Source organism: Phlebotomus papatasi, chromosome 1 (genome assembly GCF_024763615.1).
Source record: "Phlebotomus papatasi isolate M1 chromosome 1, Ppap_2.1, whole genome shotgun sequence".
In the NCBI taxonomy this organism is placed as follows: domain Eukaryota; kingdom Metazoa; phylum Arthropoda; class Insecta; order Diptera; family Psychodidae; genus Phlebotomus; species Phlebotomus papatasi.
This window is the reverse complement of record NC_077222.1, coordinates 35,130,368-35,148,293: the sequence shown is the minus strand read 5'-3', so window position 1 is coordinate 35,148,293 and position 17,926 is coordinate 35,130,368. Positions and strand designations below refer to the sequence as shown.

Below are 17,926 nucleotides of genomic sequence, written 5' to 3'. Positions count from 1 at the left end.
CTCGCCAGCACTTTCTCATATGTCGTCAGAGTTAATAATAGAAATTTGATACAATTTCTAGATAAGAAGGAGAAGGATAAATCTTCTTTTCTTGTGACTTCAGCATAAATACAAGAAAGTGGAATTGGAGTAAACTATTTCACCAGTTTTACGTAACTTGCCAATTTTATATTACCCGTAGCGTAGATGCGGGTTACCTTGGACCTCCGGGGACCTTTTCTTGAAGCCTTACCACCCAGCTGTTTGTAAACTCTTCTTTAATTCTAGAATTTACGGTCTTTACCGGTCTTATCTGCCATGTTCGATTAGTAAAGAAAGATCGTCATGAGATTGCTGCTTAAGATCGGTCAAGAGTTGAACTTTGGACAAAGGAAACACGGATTTTGACCTGGACTTATCCTCCTTTATTACTACACAAACGACGTTTCGGAACTTTATGGCTCCTTCTTCAGGTATGCAAGTAACTAGTGGGAAAAGGGGGGTCAATACAAATTTTCACTACACTGTATTCACAATTAGACGAGATGGACATCACAATCAATCATTATCGTTCTGACCATTGTGATGTCCATCTCGTCCAATTGTGAATACAGTGTAGTGAAAATTTGTATTGACCCCCCTTTTCCCACTAGTTACTTGCAGTACTAACTAACTAACTTGGTAACTTGGAGTACCGAAGTCAACTCACTTTAATGAATGATATGGAAAGTTTCCGGGCTTCTTGTGACATTCTACGTTTCCCTTACATGAATAGGAAGAGGACTTGGTAAGATTGGTTCATGAAATAAAGAACAATGGGCATCCTCTTCAGGCGGATTAGCTCTCCAAATTTACCGCCAAGTTGTCCAAATTAATAACCAAGTTGTCCAAAATAAGAGTCAAATTCACCTCTACATATCAATTCAATTTTAAACGTATTAAAACTAAGTATAGTAAAAATAAGATGATAAATAGCTAGCCAAGTTTCTAAACAACCCTTCTGAAAAGAGAGTAGCAAAAAAAAGTCAATTAGTATTGAAAATATCGCACTTCAAACTTGGAACATCGATGCTTATAAGCAGACTGGACCAAATTATGAGCCTTTATCCTATTTCTTTTCTTTACTATTAATCCTATTTCTCCTATTCTATGTAATTCTAGAATATATTTTTTACTTAAAAAAGAAAAATATGCAATATTGAAGGGCTGATACAAGACTGATTCCACTATATTATGTACCTTATTGCGGTTTATCTCGAATCTATGAAAATGGTACAGAATTCGACAAAAAATAGGCTGTTTGGATCTGTGTATTAAATAACCTAACATATCTAAATTTCTCGGATTTGGATAGTTTTGATAAGACTAAGATCAATTTTATTCTCAATAAAAAGATAAGAGTAATAAAAAACAACCTAAATTTTAATTCAATCATTTAGGATTGCCTGAGACAATTTTCTTTAGAATTTCATTGCATAACCTTATTATCTTTAATCTATAACAGCATCAACTCTATCACTTTGATGATGGAGAATGGTTTCCTCTTTTCCTTGTCGTTTTCTGGGAGTCACCAGGAAAAAATCACCCCATAAGAATGAGTATTGGAGGAGAAATCTCATTATTTTTCTTCTTTTCTTATTCACTTAGAGAGGAAATAACCGAAGTGCCAACCGTATCAACACATGCACATCGACATCATCATGGTGATAGCAACGTAAGTAGCCATTCATTTTGGTACCAAAAACCTTTCCCCAAATATTCTGCCTCAACTATCCTTGGGCGCTGTGCCCGACAGGAAGTACTCTACCCGTTCCTAAAACCATGTGAATATAAATCAAAAATTTATTTTCCTCCTTTGTCATCCTACGCCCCCCCCCCACTTCCCCTCACTCAACCCATTCCCAAAAAAGATCACGAGAGAGAAAAGATGCAATTCATGCAAATTGCTATAACCAAAAATATACGAATTTTCTCTTATTGTTGAATGTGCCATTAATGGAAAATCCAGGCAGAAAGGTGTGGTCTTCGAAATTGTGTTCTGTGGCGTTAATATATATATAATATTTGTGTCCCTTATATCATGAAAGATGGCCATAGCGAGCCATTTTAGTTCATAATCATCATATTTTGTGTGGTGTTTTCACTTGTCTGTTTTATTTTTATGCGTTTCATGTTTCATTTATTTATTAAAAAACTTTCCATTACATTTTCTCGGCTTTTTGATTTTGTGATAAATGATAGTTTATGACTTTTTCTGTTTTTTTTATCATTTACTAACAACCATTTACTATCATTTTTTAAATTTATTTACCAAGGTTTTCTTTTCAGTCGGAAAATCTTGGAATAAAATTATTTTATTTGTTTTATATTCTGTTCTTCTCAGCAACATTGAAAGAATGAGAGCCTAAAAGAAACCACGAATACACTTTACACATCATTTTCCTTGGCAAAAATTTGAGGGGGAAAATTGATCAATCAAATTGTATATTACGTGAAAATTTTATACTAATTTTCCATCAAAAGGTTTACGAGGGTGGGTGAGATAAAGAACACGGATAACAGGTGAATGAATGATGTTTAATCTTAGCCTGATATCGATAGCATTGGGGAGGATAAATCGATTTTTCTCACCCTTGTGATTTGTTGAGCTTTTCCAGAGCTTTAAGACAAGCTGTTTTCTCACCTTTTTGACCATTTCTGCAACAACAAGTGGGTCATAAGACAAATTAGAATTGTCACAATGAAATGTTTTGCTCTGATGACTTAACTAGCAGGGGTGATAGTTAAATTTTATAAAATTATCCCCTATTGTCCTTAACACTGCGAAGAAAATATTTCGCCTGGAAGTTTCTCGGTCTTGGTAAGAAATTCAATTAAATTTTGCTCCTGGCGCGAATAATAGTTTGATGGAATTTTCCAAGGAAGACAAGCAAAAGAATGGAACGTGAAATTCTATAATTCAATAAACAAAGAACTGAAGTTAAAGTTTAAAAGATATACTCTAAAAGTTAGTCGTAGCAAATGTGAAAGAGCATTTTGTTTCACTGTTTTAATTTCAAGAATTTCTTTCAGTGTATGAGAAGATAGTGAATGTGTCTCTTATTAGTAGAAAAGTGTCGTAGAACTGGGTACAAAGGGAGAAAAGGGTTAATTACTTAGAGAGCTTTTATCTCTCCTTCTATATTGACAAATACACACGCCTTAAGATTTTCTCTAACACTCTCTTGTACAAAATGGGATATGGACTGTAATAAAAGTCTTTCTGGGCGGTGGGATCTTTTTTCTTCTTCTCAAAAGATAGAACAATATTAGGTTGGTACATTAATTTTGTCGCAAATTTTTCTTCTTACAGGAACTTTAATACTTTGTAGTCAAATGAAAAAAAAACTGAACTAATTTTAATGTCATTTTTTAAATTTAACGTTTTAATGACGAATTACATACCGATGTCCCAAAAACGAAATAATTTTTCCTACTTGTTCTTAATAGGTTAAACCATTAATCTGTAGAATTATTCGCGTAAACTTCTAATAGAAATAAGATTCTAAAACAACCGAATTCTAAATATTATGTTTGTACTATCAATGGTTAAAAATTAATGCCTGATATAATTTCGCTCTTTCAGAAAAATACTTTTAAATCGTTCCATAATGATTTGCCGAATTTTCCAAGAATTTCAAAGTTTTCAAAGTCTGACTGAGTACAAAAAGACAGAATTTTGTCTCACGCTTTTCCCCCATTTTATTATTCTTAGATCGTAAACCAAAATAAATTAAGAGTTTAAATTATTCCTAAAAAATTGTGAAGATAATTTCATTGTGCCTTGCATTGAATCCTTTGCTATTTTGGTAAAAAAAAAACTTGAACTGTATTTTCTTATATCAAATTTGGCATCATTAGTAGAGTATTGCAGAACCAAGTAGAATTGGTAATCCGACGGGACAGTGCCAATAAGACAGGTTCATTGAAACATCCCAACCAAGTACCTATATAGGAGCATCCGGCTGGTTGCCAAATATATTGATTGTCTGACGTTGTCCTGATGGAAAATATCTCCCTTCCTACTGGAAAATTCTTGGCTGTTGTTCTGATCGGTAGCTTCCTTCAAATAATCTAAATTTTCTATATACCGCTCAGAAATCAACTTTTGGTTTCATATGTGCAGCATTACTATAATTTTCTTTATATAACACAAAATTTACATTAAAAGCTCTTTAACCAGCAGTTCTTGCTTGGCTACCTTTTGAATTCCTTCGACGGTCCTTCCCCACGGTTATTCCTGAACGACAATCTAGTTCAAAATCGGTTAAAATGTACTATCATGTTCATTTAAATCGATAAGTTTTTTTCACATAACTTACCTAATATATAAATAATCCAAATTTTTCATATGCCGGGCTTTTTCATCAAAGCAAATGAGTAAAAAAAAAAAGATTCTTTAAAAGATCACTTCAGTGATCCCCAAGTAAGGGGTGCCCTACAGTTACCTTTTTCAACTTGAACTTTCAAAAAGAACAACAGAATCTTTCATGGATGAAGTTAATATTTTCGAATAGTGAAAATTTTCCAATTTTTCATATAGAATTTTCAGCGTAAATGAAAGAATATCTGATAGAAAAATTGAAACCAAACCGTTTGCTAGAGTTAGAGCGAAGTACTACAAGTAATTATTGAGTACTGATACACTTACCTATCTTACGAGAAATTGTAGTGCATATTCCCTAAAAATAGCAGAGTGACTCTTTTATTTTTACCAGTGGTGCTTTTATCTAGCGCTCCTCTACGGATACTTCTGATGCCTTTGTAATAAATTAATTCTGCGATTGAACTGTTGCAGAATATTATTCAATTTCAAATTTTAATATCTTAGAAGTGAATTAGATTTTGTTTAAAATGATTCACAATAAATATTTTATAGGCAAGAATGTGAGCTCAGAATAGCCAAAAAAGCAAATGACCGTGGTGTCACATATAAGATTAATATTAATATTAAGAAAAGCCGAATAGAGAGGTATATAGTATGCAATATTTCAAATGGAATATCACGTGTGTTAGAAAGAGTACACTCTAGTGAAGTAATACGATGAGTAAGAATTACTGTTCGTATTAATTGCTTTCTGTAATCGTATTACAGGAAATTCGAGCAATTTTCCATGAGTTCCAACTGTGATTTGGTCAGTTTTTGAGCGAAACACAAGAGAGAGGCAAGATAAAACACTTGCTATCCTTTGTTGGCATTCTCGCAGTTCAGAAAGTATTAATCTTATATGTGACATGGTCATGAAAGTGATTCAAAATGTCCTTCTTATGTTAATATAAATCATATAGACAGTAGCGGAAAAAGTATAAATTGTTTTATAATTACCAGAGCAAATCATCAAAATGAATTGTGCTCAACGAACCTTTTCTTCAAATTTCTAAGAAACTCTTACCGTTCTATCACACTAGGATTTTTTCAATTTGAAAATTTAAATTAATTTTCAGATGAATTGTTACTAGGCGTTATTTTGCATTAAAAATAATTTGAACCGATAGATTTTCATTTATAAATTGATATAAATTAATACTTGGCCCACCAAAACATGTTTAAACATGCTAAAGTAGCACAAATGTGGTTGCTCAATTAAATTTGAAATTCAGCAAATTAAAATGTTAAAATTGCTCATTAATTTCAATTTTATTGCAGTTAAACAAGTATCCTTTTGAACCAAATTGTTCTTATTAAATTTATTCAGTCGCAAATAATTATTATTTGTGGCCAAAAAAATAAAATAAGTACAGTGATTAGTGATAAACTTGTACGCGAGTGAAGCTTCAGTATCAGGAGTGATTTGCTGAGTTAATCCAAAGCAATTCGAAGGAAATGCAGTTGTGATGACTTCATACACATTTTCAATAAGACAGTATGAGAGTCTCTTCATGAGCTCCCTTGCCTACAGCCCTTTCTCCTATCTTTGAAGATTTTTTTTTGCATAACAGATAAGTGTTATAAGGCGTTTTGAGTATTATCTCACATTTTCCGGAGCCATTCACAATCACAAATCTCGCGGCACTATTTAAAATTGAGCAAATTTCTTGCAAAATGTGTCCTGGCTGTGAGAATTTTTAAGTAAATTCTAGAAATCTTAATGCTCAATTGGCTCAATTGAATTTAAAGAGTAAATTGTGAAAATCCTAGTGTGATAGCACCGTTACAATACTTATACTTGTCCAATTTATTTCACAAAACAATGAATTTTCAAAGGGAGAATTTTGCGACAATATTTATGCAACAACCTAATATAGCAGTGTTAGTAGATTTGGCAAAATTTTATATACAAAAACAAAAAAAGACATTGCTCTCTCTGGATTGTAAATAACTCTTTATATGAAGATTTTCTTGTCTATTTCTTCTCTCTCATTGCTTTCCAAATGCAGATTTTAGATCGCAATAGTAGAATTGGCCTGACAAAGATTCAGGCAGGTGGTCCTCAAGTTCAATTGGTGGCGGACGGTGCTTTGGGGAAAACACTTGAGGCACTTGATCCAGAAATTCGAGAGAGTGTGTCAATATTGGAGTCTGAAATATCGAAAACAATTGAGAACAATATGAGTAAGATCAAAGAGAATGAGGAGGAAATTGAGAAGATGTTGGAAAATGCGCGCAGAAAGAAGCCAACGGGCATCTTTACTGACAATTTCAATGTGGAAGAGGCTGAAGATGACTTTATCACGCCAATTGTTGAGACAATTCCGGAAGATGAAAAAATTGAGATTATCAAGAAGCCCCTTCCAACGCCACCGGCTCTGCCACCATCGACCCACAGACATTCAACCACACAGCCGGTCACGATGTCCGGAAAGAAGGGCATTGAGGATGATTATGTGATTGAGGATGTGTCCCACATGAGAAAGCCAGATGGTATGAAACCAATGTATGGCAAAGATTTCGACACAACTCTAATCCATTTGGCAGCAACCACCTCCACATCCTCCATAGCCTCCACTGACACTTCGATTGGTAAAGTGAATCGTGGAGAGCATTTGTGGAGACCAGTGACAAAATCATCCGGATTTGAGGTAAAAACAGAGACAAATACCCAAATAGCAGACAAAGCAACAGAAGTGGTAACCACAAAAAGCACATTCCGTGACTCTCAGACCACTCTCAGCACACCTCTGGCAAGTACAGAGAGTACACAACAAGAGCAAACAAGCACAACCACTTCCTTGGCATCGCAAACACCCACCCAGTCCTCCCCGAATGCATTCACCGCCACGGCAATTTCCAGTGCCACGGTCAAGGTAAGAAAAGGGAACATACACAAACCCCCTCGACAAAGACCAACGGTTGGGGAGGGGTTTCGAGGCAACAGAGTGAAACCCAAGGGCGACCAACAACCGCGACCAGAGGACACCCACCGTCGTCACACGAAATTGATTCCTACAATTGGGAATTTTCACAGTTGGTGTGCTTAATGCTCTTCTCACTCCTTGAGCACCAGGGTGATGATATTTGGGGAATTAACTGTGCAGAGACCCAGATTTAAAAAGGAGCTTTTAAAGCTTAGGGAAGATTTTCGAAGGTGATACGGGATCAAAATGGATTGGTGATTTATAGGTCTCTCTAAAAATAAATATCAATATACCGATATTTCGAAGAAAGAAACGATTTTGATCAGGAAATTCAGTTTTAATCTTAAATTTAAAAACATCCGTAAATTTTCTAAAAGATCAATATTTTGTTAGTCCGATTTTCGAATAAAAAAATCATTTTTGGAAATTATTTTACGTTTACGCAGAGACACTTTATTCTACTACAATCATTAAAAATTGCCGAATCTTAAAAATTGAAAACCTTTTACGATTAAGAATTTTATTTTGTATAGCCTTAAATAGGAACAGCATTGTATCTTTAGGCATGAAATAAACTTCAAATTGAAAAATTGAAGAACTTAATTCCAAAACAGAATACTAAGTATCGTGTTTTTTTATAAACAAAAATTTTGAGTTATATAACTATTAAGAGCATATTAAAATATCAAAAATTGAAGCTGGAACGTTAATTTTTAATAATCCTCTCATAGCTCAGAAAATTAACTTTTCGAAAGTTTGCACCTTTTAGCTTAATTCAAAACGAAAATTCTTTTCAAAGCATGATATTCGATTACAAAAGTCTCCAAAATGAAAGAAAAGTTTATTAAATCGTACACGTAAAACTGAAAACTACGAATTTAGTAACATTTCTAAATTTTAGAATACTTAAAGCGTTTAAATCTCTTATTTAAACAAGCTTAATACAAAGTAATGTAAACTAGTTCGTTCACAAAAGCAATTTTGAAATAAAATTTCTATATTCTAAATTACGAAAGGACTAATCCTTGCAAATATTAAGATCAAATTTTTTTGTGATTGAAGTTGCTTTCAAAAAAATGTCGATTTAACTACACAGTAAAAAAATGTGTAAAATTTTACTACTATAATAGTGCAAAATCGACCATTTTAGTTGTTTAATTTAAAAATGTTTAAAAAATGCACAACATTTTGGTAATTTATTGTCAAGTGATTGAAAATTACCACTATTATAGTTGAAAAATTTTCAACAATGTTGTTTAATTTGAAAATTGTGTAAAATTTTAACACTATAATAGTGTGAAACCTGATAAATTAATTATTTAATTGCGATCTGTGTAAAATTTCTCACTGTTATAATCATAAAAATTTTTCATCAATGTTTCGTCATTTAAAACTGTTAACAAAATCTAAAAATTACCACTATTATAGTATGATTACAGTTTTCATATTATTATAGTGTGAAAAAATACACAACTTTATGGTATTTTTTGTCACATGATCAAAAATTAACACTATTATAGTTTGATCATAATTTTTAACACTACTATAGTCTGAAGCCTAGTGTATTTCAACCAAATTTGTTGAATTTTTAAACAAAAGTTGTTGAATTTTGAGACAAAAGTTGTTGAATTTTTGAACAAAAGTTGTGTAAAAATTGTTGAATTTCCAATTAAGACTTATACTTCAGTCGAGATGCTTTTCATTGGGCAAAAGTCATATAGAACATCAAATATTTATATGCATAATAAGTATATCGTGAAGATCCGAGCATCAGATGTAATCATTTCACATTAGGGGGGAGCCCGAGTACAGGAAAACCAATAAAAATGTCTAAAAAGGCAAAAAAAATCAAAATCTTCGAAATGAAAAGAAAATTCAGCAATAAACAGAATTTAACAATTTTTGAATTTACACATAAAAATTCAGCAATTTTTAAATTCCACAATTCCAAATTCAACATCTTGAAATTCAACAACTTTAAATTAAACAATTTTGTATTAAACACTTTTTCCAAATTTAACACTATAATAGTGGTGTGAAAGATTACACACTATAATAGTGTTAATTTTTTTACTGTGTACACCAAATCTTTTCAATTCCTAAAAATATTTTAAGTAGCTCAAATTCATCTTGAAAGCTTCTTTTGAACGATGTAAACCAGGTGAAAAATCTGATGATATCTAGAATTTTCAAAATAAGAATATTCCGTATTTTAAGCTTTTCAAAGTTGTTTAAATAAGACACATTCAGAATCACAAGTCTTATATTTAACTTATATTCTCATTATATTAGTTAAGCTTTCTCAATATATTTTGCACAAACAGAAGCTTTAGTTTGTCTAAATGGGTTTAACCTACTTTTGAATGGAATCATAAATAGAACTAAAAACATTTGAAAGCATAAAGTTCATAAATTTTCCGCTTAAATGGAATATCTCAATCTAAAAAAAAACAGTTTCCTAATTTTAAAAGTCGTAAAGTTTCGATACAAAGTCCGTAAGTTAGTCAATAACACATAATGAATCGCCTGCTCGAGCTACGAAGCTCGTGCAGACATTTCCTCTGCACTCAATAAAAAGCTCTTATTGATCTCATTTCCTCGTGCATTTGCCTGGCTTGAGGCAGAAACCTGGCAAGCCACGAATTTCAAATAAATTCCTCCAAGTTGAATTTTAATTGCCACCACCCCATAGAACGGAACCATTTCGGAAAGAAACTCTCACGGCTGGCACGTTAAATTTCCGGTGCGCTTCATTCTTTCATCGTGAAATAAGAGCTTCAGAGCTTTTGTTGTGGATGGGGATGAACGAAAGGCAATACATGGGAAAAGGATGTCTGCCAAATATCTCCTCAGCCCAGGGGCACTTAAGGAGTGATATGTGGAGTACGATGTTCACTTTGCAAAACACGCCAAGAACTTAATTGTAGGAATCAATTTGGCAATCAATTTACACCGTTGCGTCGAGAAATGCAACCCCTAAAATAATGTCTTCCCTGAATGAATTCACTGTGCGAGGTTTTGTTTTTTTTTTTTTTGTACCATTTGTCAAAACCGTTTTTATTTGTTTCACCTTCACCGTGTGATGAGCACCTGAAATCGTTTCTGTTGTGAACTCCTGAGTGACTAATTAATGCTTCTGCAAGACTCTTTTTGTCTCCTAATCATGCACCCAATTACTAACGTTTTATTTGCATGTTATTACGCCCCACTTCGAATCACATGGCGCCATCGAGTATTAAAGGGATTAATTTTATTTTCTAGTTTTATTTCTTGTACAGAACTAAATATTTTATTTTAATTGTCCTTTTGATTTTCAGCACAGTAATTCAATTTCAATGCAAAATTGCCCATAAATTGATTCATAACCTTTGCGTATATTTTTGCTGAATAGGACGCAGATATTGATGAGGATGATAAGTTGGATGTTCCGGCAGTTACTCATCATACAGCTACCACATATAGATCTCCGGAAACCACGCCGACAAGTGTCTCCAGTGAAAAGGTACGAAAAACACACTTAAAATTATATTCAGTGCATCAATTTCCCAGAAATAAATTGGTTTTAAAATTAAATTAATTGTCCCAGCATCCTCTCATCCAAAAAAAAACACAACATAATAATTCAATTTATACCCTCTCTCGTGGAAAATAATTTCCATATGGAATTCCTTTATATCCTTTAGATCCATAATATGAAATATTAATTTTACCTATTTGAACAGTGCAAAAATATTGTTTGTTATCATTTAATTCAAACAAAAAGCCCTGTCTATATTTATTCAGTAAACATTGTGAGGTACACTAACGGCCAAAACATTAAATACACCCTTCGTAAGCTTAAATGCACGTGATTTGGACCGGGAAAACGCTGTAATATCCAGTTCTATTGACTGAAATAGTTTCGTATATAAACATAAGAAGAGTTTTAAACAAGATTTGAGAAAATACATGAGCTACAAGATTTATAATTTGAGGATCAGTCAAAAATTAGCTTTTTTGACAAAAATGCAAAAGTAGCCCCACATTCTAAAACTGATCTAATCTTTTAATAATCATTTAATATAAGCTAAATACTATTAGTAAATATTATTAAGAGTCAGAAAAACTGAAAATAATACCGAGGGAATATTTTTGGTACGGATTGTGGTCGGTTTCCGGTGTGATCTGTTCTGAAAGGGGTTTCTTTTTTGAATATTGAAATTCTCAGCCCAAATTCTACTTTTTCATATATTTTTTATTATTTTTCAAATTACTATTTATTATTGTTGCAATTTCATTTCTTTTACTTCATTATTTTATTTAGAAAACATGAATAAAATCATCAAATTTAGTTTTCCTCGAAGAATCCTCCTTTAACTTTGATAAGCGCCTCACATATTCGAGGCATCCTGTTGATCAATTTCTACAAAATGGTTGAAGGAACTTTGCCCACACATCCTGAGGTGTTTCCATCAAGATTGGAGCTGATGTCGCGCTTAATCTCGAACCTTGTGGTCGAGAAAATCCAAGAGAATTGCAATGAGGCTACAATCGGGTGACTGGCGTGGCTAATGCATTCGGTTTATTGGGCGTGGGTTTTTTTTTCCAAGAGGATAACGATCCCAAGCATTCCTCAAAGCTTTGTAGAGGTTTCCTTCTTGAAAAAGAGAAACGCAGGGTCCTAAAATACATGCATTAGCCACCCCAATCACCCAATTGTAACCACATCGAAATTCTCTTGGATTTTCTAGACCAGATGGTTCGAGAGAAGGCGCGACATCAGTTCCAGTCTTGGTGGAAACACTTCAGGATATATGGGCAGAGTTCCTTCTAACATTTTGGAGAAATTGATCAACAGGATGCCCCGAATTTGTGAGGCGCTTATCAAAGCTAAAGGAAAATTCTTCGAGGAAAACTGAATTTGATGATTTTATTCATGTTTTTTAAACAAAATAATGAAGTAAAAGAAATGAAATTGCAACAATAATAAATAGTAATTTGAAAAATAATAAAAAATATATGAAAAAGTAGAATTTGGGCTGAAAATTTCAATATTCAAAAAAGAAACCCCTTTTAGAACAGATCACACCGGAAATCGACCACAATCCGTACCAAAAATATTCCTTCGGTATTATTTTCAGTTTTTCTGACTCTTAATAATATTTACTAATAGTATTTAGCTTATATTAAATGATTATTAAAAGATTAGATCAGTTTTAGAATGTGGGGCTACTTTTGCATTTTTGTCAAAAAAGCTAATTTTTGACTGATCCTCAAATTATAAATTTTGTAGCTCATGTATTTTCTCAAATCTTGTTTAAAACTGTTCTTATGTTTATATACGAAACTATTTCAGTCAATAGAACTGGATATTACAGCGTTTTCCCGGTCCAAATCACGTGCATTTAAGCTTACGAAGGGTGTATTTAATGTTTTGGCCGTTAGTGTATATTACAAATATCCTTTAATTTTACTTCAAAGAATGCGTATATTGAATAATATAATTAATTCCACAATTAATTCCATAGAAATGAAAATATATTGTGCCTCAGGCTTAATGCGAATAATTGAATTTCCCCTGAAATTTCAGAATTGTTTTTGCCATTTTTCATTAAATACCTTCAATGAAATAAATTTCATATCACAATTAAAATCAAATTTAAAAATAAAGTTCTACAATTGCACTGTTTTAATTCAACATTACTCAATCGAATGAATCCGATTTTGCTTAAAATTTTAAAAATATGTATATTAAATTACCTTTGCCATATTTTAGGAGGGATCACGTATATATTTACTAGCTTAATAATATTTATTGTTTTCGTAAACTTGTGAAAAACATACAGCATAATACACCTGTAATTAGATATTTAAGTCCCATCGCGAACTCTGATTTGATATTGCCCTAGATAGACTTATGACTTAAGCCGGAAGACGACTTGAAGAAAAACCGATGAGAATGTTAGTTTAATGATTATTTTGATTATAATTACGTTAAGCCGTTGATCTGTTCAGCACAAAAGGCTCAAAAGTATTCATTCTACACTAGAACGTTTTATTATGTATAATTTACTCCCTTCCTAATTTGTCCCTTTTAAATAAAGGGATAGCACAGCGTTATAGTTTTGCAAAATACTCGAACTCATGACTTAGATGCTATTTCTGAAAAGTAGTTTCGCATCATTCACTTATAATAATAAAATTTTTAATTGTCTAATTCATAAGGAAAGCATAATAATATTCATAATTTCTAGGAATTTGCAAAGTTTTTGCTTCTCTTCTCATTACCATGCTACCACATTATGCTTTCAAGAGATTTGTATCTTAAAAGTCAATCGAATAAAATAAATAAATAAATAAATAAATACATAAGAAATAACAAAATTTTATCAATCATTTAAAAATTGTTCAAGATAGTTTAAGAGTAGTACATTTGATTTTCGGATAAAAATCAGTTCATAACCGGTTCATAATCGGTTCTTAACCTGGAACCGATCCAGACTTGACAGAGAATCCAAGACCTTTTTGAATTCAAATACAACTCAATTCGGTTGAGAAATATGGTTTCTAAAGCTTATTTTAATCTCTGACCTTGAAAGGCTGTTATTTAACATGATGCAGCAGTATTTTCGTATATAGAGGAGATCCTGTATGTTTGAGTCGCGCTATAAAATGTGACAAAATATTTACTAATGGAATTATTTTAATAAAGTCTAATAAAGTTTAACAAAGTTAAAATACTAAGTAATATACAAAATTTCAAGATAATATTCTGAGTTTTGGAAATAGTGTCTCAAAGTCAAAACATAAAAATATGTCTCAAACATGCTTTTCCCTGGGAGAAATATCCGTTCAGGCAACTTCTTAAGCACATCCCAAAATGAAAAAATATGTCACATCACGCTTTCGATAAATCCAAAAAGAAAAACATAATTGTTTTTAGTGAGTGAAATATGAATTATTAGTCTTTAAGTCGACTTATGTGGGGTCCATTGAAGGTTCCAAGTTACTATTTCTAAGCGTTTGGCCCCTAGGTCTGATAACGACCGGATGGATAAATTAATCAGACGATCAAACCTCGTGTCAGCGTTTTAGGAGGTGACAAAAATCAAGAAATTAGGGTAACTGTACCAAATTTCGGCCAACTTACAATTTCGTCCACTTCTTTTGTTCCTCAAATCTCTATTAATTTTTTAATTTTTGCATACTCTAAAGATTATATAATATAAAAACAAACTCAGAATAATGTGGCTTCGGCAAAAACGAGATGATGTGAAAAAGAAAGAAGAATTCCGTAAGGGCAAGAAACTATGGGAATCAAGGGTTCCGAAATATTAGCCAAAGCTATGTTTATATTTATATTCATTTAAAAATTGTTATCAACAAAGCATCCAAACAACACTCCATACAAAGAAGTAACAAAAAATTCAGTTTGTATAAAAAAAAATATAGCATTTTAAACTTAAGATTTTGATGCTTGCATGTAACTATGGCGGAATTTGGTACATATACCCTGTAGAAGAGTTTACTGCTCTTCCGGTAGATTTAGAGCAGTAAAATGATTATTAGTCTAAGAGCTCATTTCGAAAATATTTGAAAGTAATTTGGTCATTTTTTTCAATGTTAAATATCCATATACTGCAGGTTATTAACAAGTCTCTTTCTTTATCTTCAGACGACAAGAATTCCATTCGGAATTATCCCAGTGTTCTCTACACCTTCAAGTCATCAAACTACTATTACTACCACCTTACCACCAGAAGATTACTACGATGAAGGCGATGATGACGAAGAAGTCACAAAAACAGTTAATATCGATGTCCTACCAACTGTTCAGCCTACGACTGAAAGCACTACTGAACCAACTACGACCACAACAACACCCACGACGACCACAACAACGGAAAAATTGGTCACTACAACAGAATACATTGAGTCTGAGCCAGTAAATGCTCATCCGATGATCAAGAATCGTTTGCCCAAGCAACGTCTAACAGCAGGAAAACCATTCAGGTGAGAGTCAAAATCTCTGCAATTTGCAATTTCCGCGCTAAATTGAACCCTAGCGTGTGACAATAATTGCTTCGTGTTATCACTTTTGCAAATTAGCACACACGTTCCCCGGGAGATGTTCTTTGACGAGGAGGATGGGCATAATTTGAAATTAGAGCTGTACGACGCCAGAGATCACCCCCTTAAAGCCAACTCATGGATTCAGTTCAATGCACAGTCAAGGGAGATTTATGGATTGTAAGTATATTGGCACTTAGTTACGGTATTTAACTTTCCACTTAACTCCTCCAAAATACGGCCCTTCGAAAGGACCAAGAATAATTACTTTAAATGTGTTCTTAAGTCAATGTGGGGCAATAGGATAATGTTTTAAGTTTTTTAAGATTTTTAGTGGAAGTTTAAAATTCTAAATAATATTTATGTTTAAATCAATCAATCCTCTCACATTTCACTGTTTTTATACCAAACCTTATTCTCTGATACCAAAAATTAAATGTCGTAGATTTGCCTTGGTGCATTTTTTGCCTTATGAAGCTCAGTTTAATATCCTCCTGCAATTCCTTAACGTGAGGATATCAACTTGTAAGTAATAGAAAGAAATACTAGAATTAAAGAATTAGACAGAACTTCAGAATTTCTCTTAAGACTTCAAAAGTTACTAAAAGTTGCAATACCTATGAGGCATCTGTACACAGTTTTTTGTCAAGAAATTTTTCTCGCCCTTGGGATACTCAAAGACTTCGTTAGATGTTAAAAGCCATATAAAAACGAATACATTGAAAGAAACTGGAAGTTTACCAAAAACTCTCTGTTCACCAAGTTTCCTCCTTCCCTGAAGAAAAGTACTTTACAATACTCATGGCTATTTCCTCCCTTATTTATCTTTTAACCCATTTTGACCATTTCCGGTGAGCTTTTGTTGTTCTACCGGATGCTTACGGATAACATTTACCAAGAGAGGAAAACAGGAATTAAATATTTGACTAACGTATTATTTATTTTATTTATTTAAAAAAAAATCAATAAAAGTACATAAAATTGAAAAGGACTGTAATTTTAATTGGGCTTTTAAACAAGTGTAATTTAAAAAAAAAATATCATAATGCCCAACGCACAATAACTTGTTTGTAAAATTGTTTTTAAAATTTGCCTTAAGAGAGCGAGATGACTAGATCTAGATCCCTTTCACTCTCATTAAAATGTCGAAAACATGTTTAATAAACAAAAGTTATTGTGCATTGGGCATAATTCAGCATGAAATGATTATTACAATATTTTATTATTACTTTTAAGGAAAGATTATAATATTTTTTAACAGTGGAAATTCACACATAGAACAATTTTAAGATTTTAAATTCAAAATTTTCAATTTCCACGAACTCTCACTCATGTTTTAGTATATTTTTGCGAACAAGAAGACTTCGGAGAATTACTGTACCGTGTTTGTTCGTCAGCCTAAACAGAGCTAGAAGCCAAACATTTAGAGATAGCGAGTCGCGGTCTTAGAAGACCCCTCTACTAGAAGGCGATTCAAAAATTCTTACTAGGATCTTTATTTCCTCATCCCCTTTCTCATTTTTTAATATGTCCTACAGAATGTTTAAATTAATAATAATGCTGGCACAACATTCCATGAAGGAACTAGGCCTTCCCACAAGGGAGTTTCTAGACATGAATTAATATTTTTTTCTTGTACGGGAAGAGGTTGTCAGTCTCATGCCCGTGGAATCAAGTGCAATGAAGCTCACTGGATGCAATCCGAACACCTTTAACGTCAGAAAAATTCATGGTGACCTAAAAGGCATTCGAACCCGAGACACTTGCATCATAGAGCGAGTGCTTTATCACTTGACCCATTGAGAGCCCCTTTAAATTAAATTACCTTTGTCATATTTTAGGAGGGATCACGTATATATTTACGAGCATAATAATATTTATTGTTTTCGTAAACTTTCGTAAACTAGATAGACAGAATGTTTATGGGAGGATTATATCTACGCACAAAAATGATCTTGAATCAATTCTAATAGATTCGGCACACCTTTTTGATCAGGAAAATTTCGAGCAGTCGAAATTCGATTCCCTATCTTTCTCACACGCTTTGAATCTCATTATTTCGCATTCTTCTTCTTTTTTTAAACATCACAACAAATTCAGTTTAGCTTAGTCGAATTTGGAGTGCAAAGGATTAAGATAGACATATGCAAAGCGTGTGAGAAAGAAAAGGATGTGAATTTTCATTTCATGAAATTTTCCTGATCTAAAAGATGTGCCGGAGCCATAATATTATTATTTAAAGGTCAAAACTTAAAGACTCTGCAGAACATATTTCTCAACAGATTGGAGTACGTTTTGATTTGTTGTAAATATCTTAGAATTCCGGCAAGTCTAAATTAGTTAAAAATTCAAACTGGTAAAAAATGTTCATCCAAAAAAATACACCTAGGTTTACAATGCTGCCATTGTATACCTGTGTCCATACTTTATTAAAACCGGTTTTTAAATACCTTGTGAATCTAGACAAATTATGCGAAAATTCTTTAAGGGTAAAGATTAAAATGCTTTCTTGCAAACATAAAAAAAAATATCTCACAAAACAAAATATCTACTGATGATTTTT

At 32.7% G+C, this 17,926-nt stretch overlaps 1 protein-coding gene across 7 annotated transcripts in view; it reads left to right on the top strand.

Annotated features, from left to right (window-relative positions):
• Positions 1–17,926, top strand: part of LOC129798949 (uncharacterized) — a 230,317-nt gene that overhangs the window by 202,153 nt on the left and 10,238 nt on the right. For 4 of the 7 annotated variants that reach the window (XM_055842469.1, XM_055842468.1, XM_055842467.1 and 1 more), the window contains 5 exons: positions 1,627–1,693; positions 6,397–7,263; positions 10,706–10,816; positions 14,969–15,306; positions 15,403–15,543. In XM_055842469.1, the coding sequence (XP_055698444.1) occupies positions 1,627–1,693; positions 6,397–7,263; positions 10,706–10,816; positions 14,969–15,306; positions 15,403–15,543 (1,524 nt within the window). The remainder of the gene's footprint in view (positions 1–1,626; positions 1,694–6,396; positions 7,264–10,705; positions 10,817–14,968; positions 15,307–15,402; positions 15,544–17,926) is intronic. The other 3 variants (XM_055842473.1, XM_055842474.1, XM_055842471.1) reach the window with 1 other exon arrangement.